The following is a 13,138-nucleotide window of genomic DNA, read 5'->3' as shown; positions in this document are numbered from 1 at the left end:
CGCAGCAGGCGAGTGTGAGGGTGCACGCGGTAGTTGAGCGGTGCGGTGTGGTGTGCCCGAGGACGGTCGTCGGGAGCCGGAGTCGGGCTTGAGGTCTGTGAGCACGCAAGGCGGAGGCTCGCACAAGGATCGCGGACCGGCGCGATTCAGAAAAGGATGCGAAGAGGGTGCGTGGAGGTTGCGTTGCGGGATGCGCAGCGGATTTTAGAAGTGAGACAGGGAGATGCTGGGCGTTTCGCGGTGGGCACAGGCGGGCACCCCGAACACGCAGCAACGGACAAAGGGTCGAGAGAGAGAGGCAACGCCCACGACACAAGAGGCCGCAGGACAGAGCGGCAGCTTTGTTTCTCAACGTCCAGACAGCTGAGAAGTCCGGTAGCCAGGCGCGGCGCGCTGCGATTCGTGGGCCCTGCAAAGCTGAAACACCCGCTGAGGCAGGCTACGTAGTAAGATTAGCGCAGCGACCGTGCGCCGCTCGTACGCGCCCGCCGCTGGGCTCACGCAGGGCGACCGCAGCTCCGCATCCCGGAAAATCACTGTGCGGCCACGAGCGGTGCGGTGCAGGGACATTCGACGATGTTGGCGAGAGAGCGGCGTCCAGCAGCCCAAGGATGCTCCGTGGGAGAAGAGGGGCGAGGTGACGATGCAAGGCGGTAGGCTACTGCTGTAGGAGTCCAACACACCGGTGGGCCGCGCCTCGGCGACCAGTCTCGGCAGCCTGTCGTTTCTGTGTTTCGACCGCCGTTTCCTCTTCATAAACAACTCAAATTTTCCGTTGCTCTGCGCCGCCGTTGGCGGCACGGGGGGCCAGTGACTGTGGCGCGCCAGCTTGAAACCCGCTCGGCATCAGCGTGCGCGTCCGTCAGCATCCGTTATCAACGAACCATGTTGTGACGTGCATGCTATATGTTATGCGTGCCAGAGCGGCCCAGCGACCCTGGCCGCGGCAACTTCTTAGAGACCCTGCGTTAACGTCGCTCCACCAGGCCACGGCGGGGAAGGGCTTAACCTCCGGAGTGGCAGTAGTACCTACACGTGCCCATGGAAACTTCTATGACGTGAGGAATGCGACGCTGCCACGGGCCAGCGCAACAAGTTTCGCGTGCCCGTTATCGAGCACAGCCGGTTCCTGCAGCGGGCGATCTGGCCAACCCGGGGAAGGATACCGGCTTCTATTTATTAAACGGCGGGCCGGCTGAGGTCGGACTAGTGCCACAAGCGGCGAGGGCGCGCGGTTCCCGGGTCTCTTGGAGCGTCCGGCAGCATGGGAGAGAATGACGATGCGCATGCTTACGGGTGGCGGCGCGTGCCTGGTTAGGTCTTGGACGGGCAAGCGAGGCCGTTCCGACTGCTGATTTGCGGGCGGCGACGGGGTAACGGGGCCGGGCGTGGCTGCTCTCCCGTGTGCTCTGGGGATGACGCACGCGGCCGACTTGATTCTGCGATGCATATCTCTGGCGTGGCAGGCTGGCTGGTGGAGAATGAGCCTTCCATGTTTCGAGAGTCGTCCTGCCCTATTTCTTGACAACTAACCCAACACGCCTGCGCTGCTGCCCTACGTCTGAATACCACATCCAACACACCAGCCTGACCGGTCGGCCATCAGAAGCAGCCTGACGAACCCGGCAAACGCAATTGTGACCGTTGCGTCGGGCGCGAGGCTGAGAGCCAGCACACTACATCTGCCAGATCACCCCATCCCGACGCACCTCTCCTCCCATCACCCCGTTTCCCGTTCAGCCTCGCCGTGCATGCACTTCATGCGAGCGATGTGATGTGACGCCTGTCGTCAACCACACCAGCCACGACTCCGTGCCGCATCTGGCGATTACTCCTGCGCGACAAGCGACATAAGCAGCCCACCACCGGCGCGGGAACGGTCCGCCATGGCCTACGATTACCGCAACCCCGACGCGCCTCACGAAGCTTACCTTGAGCCTTCAGACCATCTGCCATCCACTGCATCCTACCCGGCCCCTCCACGCCGACGCACCTCGCGCTCGTCGTCGGCGGACGGCTCACAGAGCTCGCAGCAGGGCCAGCCCGTGTACGAGGCTGTCAACAGCGCCTTCGACAAGTCGAGTGCCGCGAGCCAGCTTGATCCCGATCTGGTAGCCCAGATAACGGAAGAAGTGAGGAAGCAAGTCCTGGATACGCTAAAGTCGTCGGGCCAGCTTCCCTCGCAGAGCAAGCCGCAGGCGAAGGACGAATCTGCGACCGCGTCCTACCCACCGCGCGTATACACGCCACCGTCTCCGACCAGGCACGACAGCATCCACTCGACCGACAGCTCCAATTCGCCTGAGCCACCTGTCCAAGACCCTTACTTTAAGTCTGATGCTAGAGAGCGGGACGGTCCCCTACCGAAATTCGGTGGTACCCGTACGACGTCATCGGTTACGTCGGACCACGGTTCGCAGTATGGTGCCGCGTCGCAGCACGGCAACACCAGCGCTAATGCCCAATACCCGCCGCGGCCCCCGGTCCAGCGACACTTCACGGACGTCGAGGAGACGGCCATCGAGAAGACATGGCGCCCGCTGTTCGATGCAGATGGACAGCCCACCCTGAGGCTGAGCCAGTTCTTACGGGGCCTTGCTCTCCACTTGGTACGCGCCAACACGGACGTCGGCTCGTGTTGTTACTGACACGCCTCGTGATAGATGCAGGATTACGAGCCAAAGGGGACCTTAGTTGTCACACCAGCGAAGATGCGCAAGTTCTACGAGGAAACTCGGACCCAGGATGAGATCTATCCCTGGAGCAGTAAGTCCGATGATCTGCATTTGAGGGAACCTAAACTGACCCGATCAGCGATCTTTGGAACGCTGTCCAATGCGGCAATTTCGAAGATGTACAGAGATTTGCGTTGCCTCCACCACTTGGTCCAGGAGAAGGCCGACGAGGTCCCAAACACTCCCGCACTGACGCCCTTGGGCTTTGATACTTGGATGACGTTCATGATTCAGGGACACCCTGAGATCGAATTTGCACGTCTGGCCAAGGCTGTCATGCACATGCCCATCAGCAATGCCGATGACATCAAAGAGCGTTTCCCCAAGGAGCTTCCCCGGCGCCTGTTCCCGAAGTTCGAAAATCTGCCCGCGCGCCAGCGGTGCGCTGCAGCCATCTGTTCCAGCGGGAAGATCACCATCCGGACTCCCACTTTCCCTCCTCCGCCCCCGACACAACCTCCGATGCAACCCCCTCCCTCGTCTTACCCGTCTTATCCGGCAGATACCAGGGAGACGGCGGCAGCATCGGACTCCGACAATGAGCCTGTTTCAATCCCTATTGAGCGCGAGCGCAAGCCGTACATTGCACGTGAGGGCACTGGCAAACTCTATGACGACTTTCCCCCGAGAAGCCAGGCAACCAGCTCCGCTCCTGCAGGCGGGCTTACCAGCGAAAGCGCGCCTCCAGAAACTGGTGGACCATCGCGGGTTCCTCGCACATACTCGAATACCTCCTCAAGCGCGAGCGGCACGAACGGCATTTATCGGACAAGCAGTCACTCAGAATATCCACCAAGTACCACGCAAACCAGACAATACCGCACTGGCTCCCGCATGAATGGTTCAAGACGGCGCAGCCCATCGTTCAGTACTCCCAGGAGCGACGGTTACGGTACTCGCTCGGAACCAGGCAATGTTGGTGAGATTCCTGCATCGTATTATACGAGCAACATATATAGCGACCCGGGCGACGACGACAACGGAGCGCCACGGTCTGCATCTCGAGCGCAATTCGACATGAATTGCCAACGCAACAACTACACGCCCAGCTCTCAGACAAGGCACAACAGCTTGTACGACGAAGGTGATTATTATCGACGAGCCAGTGCGGCATCTGCGGCAGCTTATAGTTCCGGCGCATATGGTGGTTACCCCCCGCCGCCGCCAAGGTACACATGATAGCACTGTGGCTTCTCTTGTCAGTCGGTCAACCGTGCCCCTCGCTCGCTTGCACATTTCGAGAATGGCGAGCTGGATCTCGTCGGCCGTCCATCACCTTAGATCCGCTTTACTCTACATTCTATCAGCGATGCACCTTTAGTTATAAAACGCATACAAACCACATATACCCGCTCCCAATCCTTACGTCCTCTTCCTCAGTATCTTCGATCTTTGGTTTTGGAACGACAACACCTTAAGCAGATTGCACTTGGCCTCGGAGCACGGCCCTTCTCTTATGCTTTTTGCATTTTTAACTTTCACGAGGTTACGACGGAACGGCCCCTGAATTCTTGATTATTCTCGAACGGTAAACCTTTTGGACGGACACGACAACTTTGGTAAGAGTATCTACCTTGGTCGATGACTCAGATACCAGCAAAACTTTTGGTCGGATTGAACGGGGAAAGAATAGGAAATTCCTCTGTTTTCATTCGGCGCTTTTCTTTTTCTGTCGTTTTCTACTTATCCTTTGCTACACCTCTTCTTCAACTGCCAGATTGATGAAACAAGTTGGCTGTGGGTCCCCGGAGTCTCAAGGATGGGCAAACGTAGGAAGAAGTTGGAACAGTCTTCTCCTGTGTACTATAGAGAGTGCGTGAAGACATGCAAGGAAACATCTCACGGTTAAGATACAGAAAACTTCCTTTGTTTCTTCAGAAGACCTATGATTCGATTTCCTACGTATCATCTCGCAACGTCGATAAGCCTGGCCACGAAGGCTACGATTCATTCCGTTCTCCAGCGTATTTCAATCTGGTTGCTGGTTCAAAGGTAACTTCGCCGTCCTGACATGCTAAGAGAGTCATATCTAATGGACAACAGCACCCCCCTCAGACATGCACATACGGTCCCTACTCAACACCGACACCCCAAACTCCAGCCCGCAGTCTCTCGACACCGAAGCATCCCTTTTAGATTTCCACTGTTTTCCTTTTACAACAGGAGCTGGATTTAAGACAAATCCAACACCACCCTGCCTCGCAGCTTCCCCCCTTCCATCTCGTGAAAGACATCGGCCAGCTTGTCCATCTTCTCCAGCCTGAAATGGGTCTTGACGATGCCCCTCCGCGCGAAGTCCATGGTCTCGATGGCCTCGCGGCGGTCGCCGACGGCGACGCCGACGATGCGGAGGGCCTTGGCGACCATGTACTGCGGCACGACGCCGGCGATGGGCACGGGCTCGCCCTCGGGGATGCCGACGCAGACGAGCGTGCCGCCGATGCGCAGCATGTCGGCGGCCTGGGCGTAGGCGGCGTTGGCGGCGGCGACGACGACGACGGCCGTCGCGCCCAGCCCGCCCGTCAGCTCCTTGACCTTGTCCGGTAGCGCCTTGCCGAGAGAGACGGGCAGGAAGTGCTCCGCGCCCGACGAGAGGACCAGGTCTTCTTTGCCGTCGGAGTCGATGCCGATGACGCGGTAGCCCATGCCCCGCGCGCCCAGTTGGACGGCGATGTGGCCGAGGCCGCCGCCGGCGCCTGTGGGTGGGTGGTGTTAGCTCGGTGGTGGATTTGGGGGGGCTATAGGAGAGGTATGGATCCCTCGTTGTTTTGTTGTTGTTTGCTTTTTGGGGAATCTACGAAGGTTCGAAGCAAATTGGATCCAGACATGCGGGGTTTAATGCATGAGACAGGCGGAGTTTGAAGTTGACTGCGATTGCAGAAAGCGGGAGGAAACTTACCAACTAGAACCACCCAGTCGCCGCTCTGAGCATTGGCCTTGCGGAGAGCTGAGTATGTCGTCACACCGGCGCAGAGCATGGGAGCCGCTTCTGCACTGTCAAGTCCATCTGGAATCTAATGGAGGTCATGAGAATGAGCAAGGACAAGCACAGAGATAAGTCAAACTTACTGGGGTGACGTAGTTTGCAGGAGCCAGGACGTATTGCTGTTACTGTCAGATCGCACGTTTCCTGGAGCACACGAGCTGAAAGACCAACCTGAAAGGTACCGGGAGTATAGTAGCCGCTAACTTTCTGGTCACGCAGTCAGCATGTATTTGTGGAATCCTCCATTCGGAGAGGAGCGAACCTGGTTCATGCACTGGCCATCCATACCAGCAAGGCACGCAACTGCGGAGGATATCAGAACAAGCCTCAGACAAGCAAAAATGATCCGTCACACACCGCAGGATCCACAGATTCCGCTGACCCACTTGATCCCCACGCGATCTCCAATCTGCACGTTGCTTAGCTCAGGAGTTGATCCGTTGACACAGCGCTTACTTTGACGGCGGCTGCATCCGCGCCTGGGCCCATCTTTACGATCTTCCCGACGCCTGCGCGGGTCAATACGGTCCAATCCGATAGGCCGATAAGGTCGGATTACCTTCATGACCACCAACCTGGCCCGCTTGAGTGGGGAATGGAAGCTGAACCCAGCTGCAGAAAGCAGGGATGTCAGAGACGCACGGTGATGGAGTTGTTGACGTGGGAGGCTGACCTGTTCATCATGATGCCGAAGTCTGAATGGCAGACGCCAGAGTGTGACCTATACGGATGATGAGTAAGACGAGGGGATGGGTGATAAATATGCGGGGTCATGGCGCACAAGTTGATCAGAACCTCGCCGGGGCCGGGCTCTGGCGTGTCGAGTTCGACAACTTTGGTGGAGACGGTGCCCGGCTTATCATAGATGATAGCCTTGTACTTGGCGGGGATTGTGGGAGCAGCCATGGTGCTGTTGTAGCGTCGTGGAGTTCTGGGTTGTGGGCGTAATACAAGGGATGTCAAGCAGCGCAGGGCGGAGCTGGGCGGAGCAGCTGGGCGGAAAATGGAGAAACGGGGAGTAGAGGAAATGAGAGCATGGCGGCAGAAGCGTTCCATTTATCTATACAGGGAAATCTAAGCCTCCACACCCGTATCGTCCCCAAAAGGTGCTCGGCAGGTGGGATAGCGGGGCCGCCCAATGGATGGCGGGGCCTCTAGTAGAGGCGGTAGATGCAGCCTGAAAAGAGCCGACGGGGAGGGAAAGTGGGCCGATGGCGCCAAGCGCAGCTTTCTCCCGGCGCAGTGATAGTCAGACACGGAGCAGGATGTCGGTGCGTTCGCGGGGTATGGATTGATGTTGGCGTTGCACGGGGTGGAGTCTGCGGGGAACTTCGTGGGGGCTCCGCAATGCCGATCCTTTCCTATACAGGCACTGGCTTGTAACCAGATGGGTCGTCTCTTTGCGTATTCCAGATGTCAGATCAGTGAAGAGTGAGGCGATGAAATATGCATGTCTTGGACCTATTCCTGCCTACCTCTTCAAAATCAACCGCGAACTCTTTCGGAACCTTCTGCCCATAGCCTCAACTTTCGTGCTTTCGGACAACAGAGTCTTTCTCCCCATGTCGCGGGAGATGCCAATCTGCTAGTGAAGGACCAATCTGAGGTAGTGCTACCCAACAATTCCTTTCCACAAAGTGGCACGTGACATTTCAGCTGCTCTGTAGGCGTGTACCGCCCATGCGTGCAAATGAAATAACTCCCATTGAAAGAATTGATCAATCAATGGGCCGTGAGGTATTAGAATCAATCTGCTCGCACTTGCGCTCGACATGTGCTTGCAGTTCACGCGGCTGGCGACGCGCTATGGGGCGCACGCGCGCACGCGTACCTTCCTCTTTTAATGCTGCGCCAGGCGTGAGAACCCTAACTGCCTGCTTTACACGCTCTGGACCCTGAATTTGAACAAGCAGACCGTGCTTATAAACGCATCTCATGTCTCTTCCTTTCCTTTCTTCTTCACCACCCGACGACGCAACTCTCAGTCCGGCATACATTCACTCCACACATTCAGTCATTCAGGTGGTTCACACAGAGAACTACCGCCTGCACGAGCATTCAACTCTCCTGGTGCTTTTTGACCGAGCATCCGTGAGTCTTTCTATCCTCGTCCGCCTGGGCACAAGACACACTTCAATGCAGCGTCGAACATGGCTTACACACTTGCTCACAGATCAAAGCCTCACTTCCTAAGTCCTCACGCTGACGTAGCTTGCGACCATCTCCTCATAGCGCAACTCTCTGACGGCGACATCAGTACCCTTCATCAATATGGGCGGGTACTACAAGAATGCGGACATCACAGATGGAAGGTCTGTCGACATCAAACTCGCAGATGCCTCAATCGCCATTGCTGACAATGTTCGCATTACAGCTTGAGGAACATCCGGCTCCCAGAGAAGTAGGTGTCTGATCTGCTAGTAAAAATCTGTACTAACTACGAGTGCCAACAGGATCCGCTGCTCCAAGTGCAGCAAGTTCAAAGCACCCTCAAACTTTGCGAAGAAGAGGCTCAACAAGCTGCGCGAGAAGATCCGCGATAACGATGGCCCATTCACCGTTCAGTGCACTGTCTGCACACCCCAGCAAGTCACAGAGCTCACATGCTACATGTGCGGAAAGGATAAGGGCCTGGAAGAGTTCGCAAAGGCACAGCGCAAGAAGCCCGACCATGCCGTATGATATAAATGCTACCAATATGCATTCATGTGGCTAACATTCGGAAACAGAAATGCAACGGATGTATGAAGGAGCAGCTCGAGTTCGAAGCCGTGGAGGACAAGCATACTTATCACGGCGAAGTTCTCGGCAACTCGGACTCTGATGACTACGACGACTCCGACGACGACGAGTACAGTGGTTTCGGCGATAGTGCTTCAACTATTGCAGAGTCTAGCTCTAGGACCGGCACTGGCAATTTGATTGGCAGCTTCGATGACTTATCGGTTGACGACTCGGCATCGACGGGTACCGGCGTTGCCTGGACTCCGGTCGAAGACCGTTCCAGGGCTAGTGGTAGCAGGGCTGGTGCGAGTGCTTATGGAGCACGCACGTCGAGCTACGCCGCTTCCGTGTCGTCGAACTCTACTGTCAAGAACGGCAGCTACTCTCCTTGGGGAGGCAGCTTCGACCCCAAGAAGTACGGTCATCCTGGCTCTTCGGTTGCGGACTCCATGGAGACGAACAGGCCGTCAAGCAGCAAGAGCTCTGGCTGGGCCAAGATCAAGGCATTCGTAAGTCTCATTCATTGTTGATCGAGCGCAGGTTCTAACAAACATACAGAAGCAGACCCCGACGCCGAAGCAGGAAGAGGAGGAGGACGTCTGGGGAGACGTAGACGAGGAGGAGTCCTCCAGTGATGAAGAAGAATCGGATGATGAGTACACCCTCAACAAGGGCAAGGCCCGCCATGCTTAAGCAATCTTGGGCAATCACCTCGACATTCGGTGCTCAGGGTCAGCCTTTGCGTTTTGCAAAGGAATTGATGAAAAATCTTCAGGCGATCCGGGCTGCGTCCAGTAGCAGCTCACATTTCAAATAGCTGCGTTCTTCATTTTCGATTTGGCAAGGGTTCTGATTCAAGCATCTCCAATTACTACAACTTTCTTTGAGAGAGGCAGCGGTCCACGGACACGGGGAAAAGTCTTGCGCTGGTCGAAGGAGGAAAAAGGAAGGAAAACATTCACTATCAGCTGTCCGGATGAAGATGGGCTACAGCGCTTTGGGGTAGTTATTTTTTACGATGAAAATACTCTGATCAAGCTGCCGAATCAACTTCTCGAACAATGTTTGGTGCAATTTCCGGCGGCTGCCCGTGTGGCCTTGCTGCACAGTGACGGTTGTTATGCTTTTTCTCAATGAATTCGCATCAACTTTGTGACAAAGGATTCTACATAAGATCCAAATTTTAGAAGGGTGTTTTTGGCATGATGTTCGTTTGTGTGTTCAGTCTTCGTGCAATGTATGGATTATCTGGGCTGTTTGGAATCGATCGACGACTTGCTTGCCGTTTTGGTCAAAGTGGAAAGCGCGCCCCGAATTTGCCACCTGACTTCGCGTCGGCGCTAGCGCGTCTTATCGCCTCCGCCGCAGCTTTACGACCCGCAGTTTCACAGCACCTCTCTTCCGCGTCGCCTCTCTTCCTTGCTGGCTTCACCTTCTCGTCTTTCGCCAGCTAGCTTTGACCGCTCGTCTGCACTGCGCTCGCAGCTCCTCCCACCCTCGTCTCACAATGTAAGCCAGCCTGATTGATTCCCGCTGAACCCCGACTGACACACAGCAGGTCGAACAGACGCTCAAATGCCAACCGCATCCGCGGCCCGTACGTGCAAATCTCCCTTGCCAGCCGCATAAAGCTGGCACGATCGCTTTCAGAGAAATCATTCTCACTTCATCGTGCAGGAATTCGGCTTTGACGGATTTCTTAGCTGTAGGTGCTTTCGCCCTCGTGCGTCGTTTGCATAGGTGTAGATCACGTTACTGACCTCCGCAGGCGAACAACATTTCTGCTAACCAGATCCGCGACGATTACGAGCGCCGCCGCGAGCAAGCCGCGAGAGAGGCCCAGAACTCCGCACCACAGACACCCGACGCTGGCTCCAGCTCGAACAACGACGCTCAAGAGGAGGTAGAGGCGGGCCCTTCTTCCGCGTCCACCAGGAAGCGCAAGGCTAGCGAGATAGCTGCAGAGGCAAAGAACCTGGCCAAGATCAAGAAGAGCAAGGCTTTCCAAAGGAGGAAGGCCCAGCGGAAGGCCCAGGCTGGAGACAGTGACTCGGACTACGACGACGCTCTTGCCAAAGACATGTATAAGAAATCGCAGCCTCCGCCTGGCCAACTCGAGAATTGCGAGGTCTGCAACAAGAGGTTCACCGTCACACCATACAGCAAGACCGGCCCCGACGGAGGCCTGTTGTGCACACCCTGCGGCAAAGAGCTTGCTGCCGAGGCTGGCCCATCGAAGAAGCAGAAGAAGCCCGCTGGTCAGACGCGCCGCCGCAAGCTCGAAAGTGATCGCATGGACGCGACATACAAGCCTCAGGGAGCCAAGACACTTGAACAACTTTGCATCGAGAAGGTCGCGAAGCACCACAATGATATCGACGAATTCGGTGACCTTCCCGAGAACGTTCTGGAGAGGATTGCTGAGATCTTCTCCAAGAAACGTGTTCTCACCCCGCGCACGCTGAAACTCTTCCTACGTTCCGACCTTGACAGCGTTGCCGTCCATGACGCAGCATACCTCGAGACTGAGGACTACAACGAGCTCTTCGCCAACGTTCCGCACATTCAGAAAGTCATCTTTCGAAATGCCTGCCAGTTCAAGGACGAGAACGTCGAGTACATGCTCGACAAGTGCAAGAATATCCAGTACCTGCAACTCTATGCCTCGAACCTGGTCACCAACGACGTGTGGCACCAGCTCTTCAAGCGCCAGGGACAGAAGCTGCAGGATGTCAAGCTCCAATGGCTTGATGCGGCATTTGATGACGATGTTGTGAAGACTATGGTCAAGTCTGCCCCCAATCTCGTCCGCCTCAAACTGAAGCTTTGCCGCCGCATCACCTCAAAGTCCATCGATTACATTGCCAAACTCAAGAATCTCCGTCACCTTTCGCTCCAGACGTCCGCAGAGGTTCCAAGTGAGCGTGTTGTGAACCTGGTTGGCTGCGTTGGTGAGGAATTGGAGACACTCTCACTTGAGCACTTTCTGGATGCGAATGACGATGTTCTTGACGCCATTCACACTCAGTGCAGGAACCTTTGCAAGCTTCGCTTCTCCGAGAATGACTACTGCTCCGACGGCGGCTTCGCTGCTCTGTTCACGGACTGGGCTAATCCGCCGCTCCGCATTGCCGACTTCAACAGTACTCGAGATGTCGACAATTCGAACCCCAATGGGCCTGAGGAGGCCATCGGCCTTGCGTCAGACGGCTTTCAAGCACTCATGGACCACTCTGGTGAAAAGCTCCAGTCTTTGAACATTGCCTCGTGCCGTCATATCTCACACACGGCCTTCATGAACGTGTTCGATGGCCAGAAAATCTACCCAGAACTCAAGACCATCGATATCTCCTTCTGCAACACTGTTGATACAGTTGTTGTCGCTGGAATATTCAAATCATGCCCCAACCTGGAGCGCCTGGTCAGTTTCGGCAATTTCAGCGTCGAAGGAGTCGTTGTTCCCAAGGGAATCATTCTCATCGGCGTTCCGAAAGCTCTGGACACTATCGAGCAAGCTGGCATCACTGACTTCGACGTGGCGGTGGCGGCTTCGTTGATGGAGCCTCTGGAGCAGGCTTCGAACATGATGGTCGACGTGGGTGCTTGATTAAGGATTCCGAGGCTTTGCCACGCGTGCCAATCTTTCAGCGTTCTTTGATACTAACATTTCTTCTACGGGAAAAACAATTCTTCAGCATGAAGCAACAATCATGGCGAAACGAAGCATGCGGACTTGCTAGCTAACTGGGAGGGACACGAGAGACGGGGTCCCAGGCTGGCTCTTTTGCGGAATACCCGGAGGGGCTATCATTTTGTTTGGTTTCACGGAGTTCAAAAGGTGCAGCACAGATTGAGCGGTCGTAAAGGCTAGCTCGTAAAAGCGCGTTCTCTACGTTGACACCTGCACAGCTAGATGGGTATGAGAGGTCAGACTCGATAAGGTAGCTTAGTTTCATAATTCCTGGACTTGTTGCAACCAAGGCTTTGCATGTGACTGCTATGCCACTCTCAAGCCTTGTTTAAAGGCTTTGACGGGAGTGGAATCTTGAAAATTGATTGCTCAACGGGCTGAAAGCCCTTATGTTTCTGAATCACTCCCAAACATTATCATCACTGCCGCCTTCCGTCAAATCGCAATCACCTACTGGGCACTGGAGAGGGTTCCGGAGAAAGTGGGCTTGATGTGAAGTCTGCGCAGCAGCGTTTCGCTACAATCCTGGTGTTTGGAACTGTGACAATATGGTGGAGGGAAGCATTGCCAATCACGATGGTGAAGATTTTAAAAGCATGCACAACTTCCCTCGATGCCGGTGCCGTTTTTTCATAGCTATCTGCAGCAGTTGGAATGTGCTCTGAGCAACTTTGAACCATGCCTTAGTGTTAAGCACCTTAGAGACTCCATGGTGAGGGTCTTGTCTTTTACAAAACTTAGGCTTTGAATTGTCGCTGCAATCCCGAAGGCATGACAACTTCAGACCTTTCCGAAAGATTGCTCTATGAATTTGGAATTATTTGCGTCTTCTAAAGTTGTCCATGATGGAATTAGAGTGGTATACTCATCTTAACAATGACTACCAACATTGTACATGCACCATATGCAATAGGACAAAGAGAACCATCGTGGAACAACGGCTTTGTTCAGCATTGTTCATGCTCAACGTCACGTCTAGACGTGTATATAGGAACTGCAATA

General features: G+C 55.3%; 4 protein-coding genes across 4 annotated transcripts; 3 read left to right on the top strand and 1 right to left on the bottom strand.

Moving 5' to 3' along the window:
* Nucleotides 1–1,886: 1,886 nt before the first annotated feature.
* On the top strand, nt 1,887–3,658 carry LTHEOB_7216 (uncharacterized protein; the record flags this gene model as incomplete). Its single annotated transcript, XM_035516558.1, has 4 exons — nt 1,887–2,609; nt 2,664–2,766; nt 2,815–3,324; nt 3,372–3,658. The coding sequence occupies 4 exons, from the start codon at nt 1,887–1,889 to the stop codon at nt 3,656–3,658; spliced, it is 1,623 nt and encodes a 540-aa protein (XP_035371663.1).
* A 1,249-nt stretch (nt 3,659–4,907) lies between these two features.
* On the bottom strand, nt 4,908–6,627 carry LTHEOB_7215 (alcohol dehydrogenase; the record flags this gene model as incomplete). Its single annotated transcript, XM_035516557.1, has 10 exons — nt 4,908–5,431; nt 5,635–5,749; nt 5,805–5,840; nt 5,893–5,928; nt 5,984–6,024; nt 6,079–6,130; nt 6,178–6,230; nt 6,281–6,333; nt 6,395–6,442; nt 6,503–6,627. The coding sequence occupies 10 exons, from the start codon at nt 6,625–6,627 to the stop codon at nt 4,908–4,910; spliced, it is 1,083 nt and encodes a 360-aa protein (XP_035371662.1).
* Nucleotides 6,628–7,992: 1,365 nt separating this feature from the next.
* Nucleotides 7,993–9,138, top strand: LTHEOB_7214 (DNA repair protein; the record flags this gene model as incomplete). Its single annotated transcript, XM_035516556.1, has 5 exons — nt 7,993–8,033; nt 8,096–8,122; nt 8,175–8,397; nt 8,451–8,954; nt 9,004–9,138. The coding sequence occupies 5 exons, from the start codon at nt 7,993–7,995 to the stop codon at nt 9,136–9,138; spliced, it is 930 nt and encodes a 309-aa protein (XP_035371661.1).
* An 882-nt stretch (nt 9,139–10,020) lies between these two features.
* Nucleotides 10,021–12,052, top strand: LTHEOB_7213 (DNA repair protein; the record flags this gene model as incomplete). The annotated part of the gene is made up of 3 exons (XM_035516555.1): nt 10,021–10,042; nt 10,155–10,168; nt 10,214–12,052. 3 exons carry the CDS (start codon nt 10,021–10,023, stop codon nt 12,050–12,052), a joined length of 1,875 nt encoding a protein of 624 aa, XP_035371660.1.
* Nucleotides 12,053–13,138: the final 1,086 nt, after the last annotated feature.

Source organism: Lasiodiplodia theobromae, assembly GCF_012971845.1.
Source record: "Lasiodiplodia theobromae strain AM2As chromosome Unknown scaffold_21, whole genome shotgun sequence".
Lineage (NCBI taxonomy): Eukaryota > Fungi > Ascomycota > Dothideomycetes > Botryosphaeriales > Botryosphaeriaceae > Lasiodiplodia > Lasiodiplodia theobromae.
Note: the sequence above shows the minus strand (reverse complement) of the source record. Positions and strands in the feature narration are given on the sequence as shown.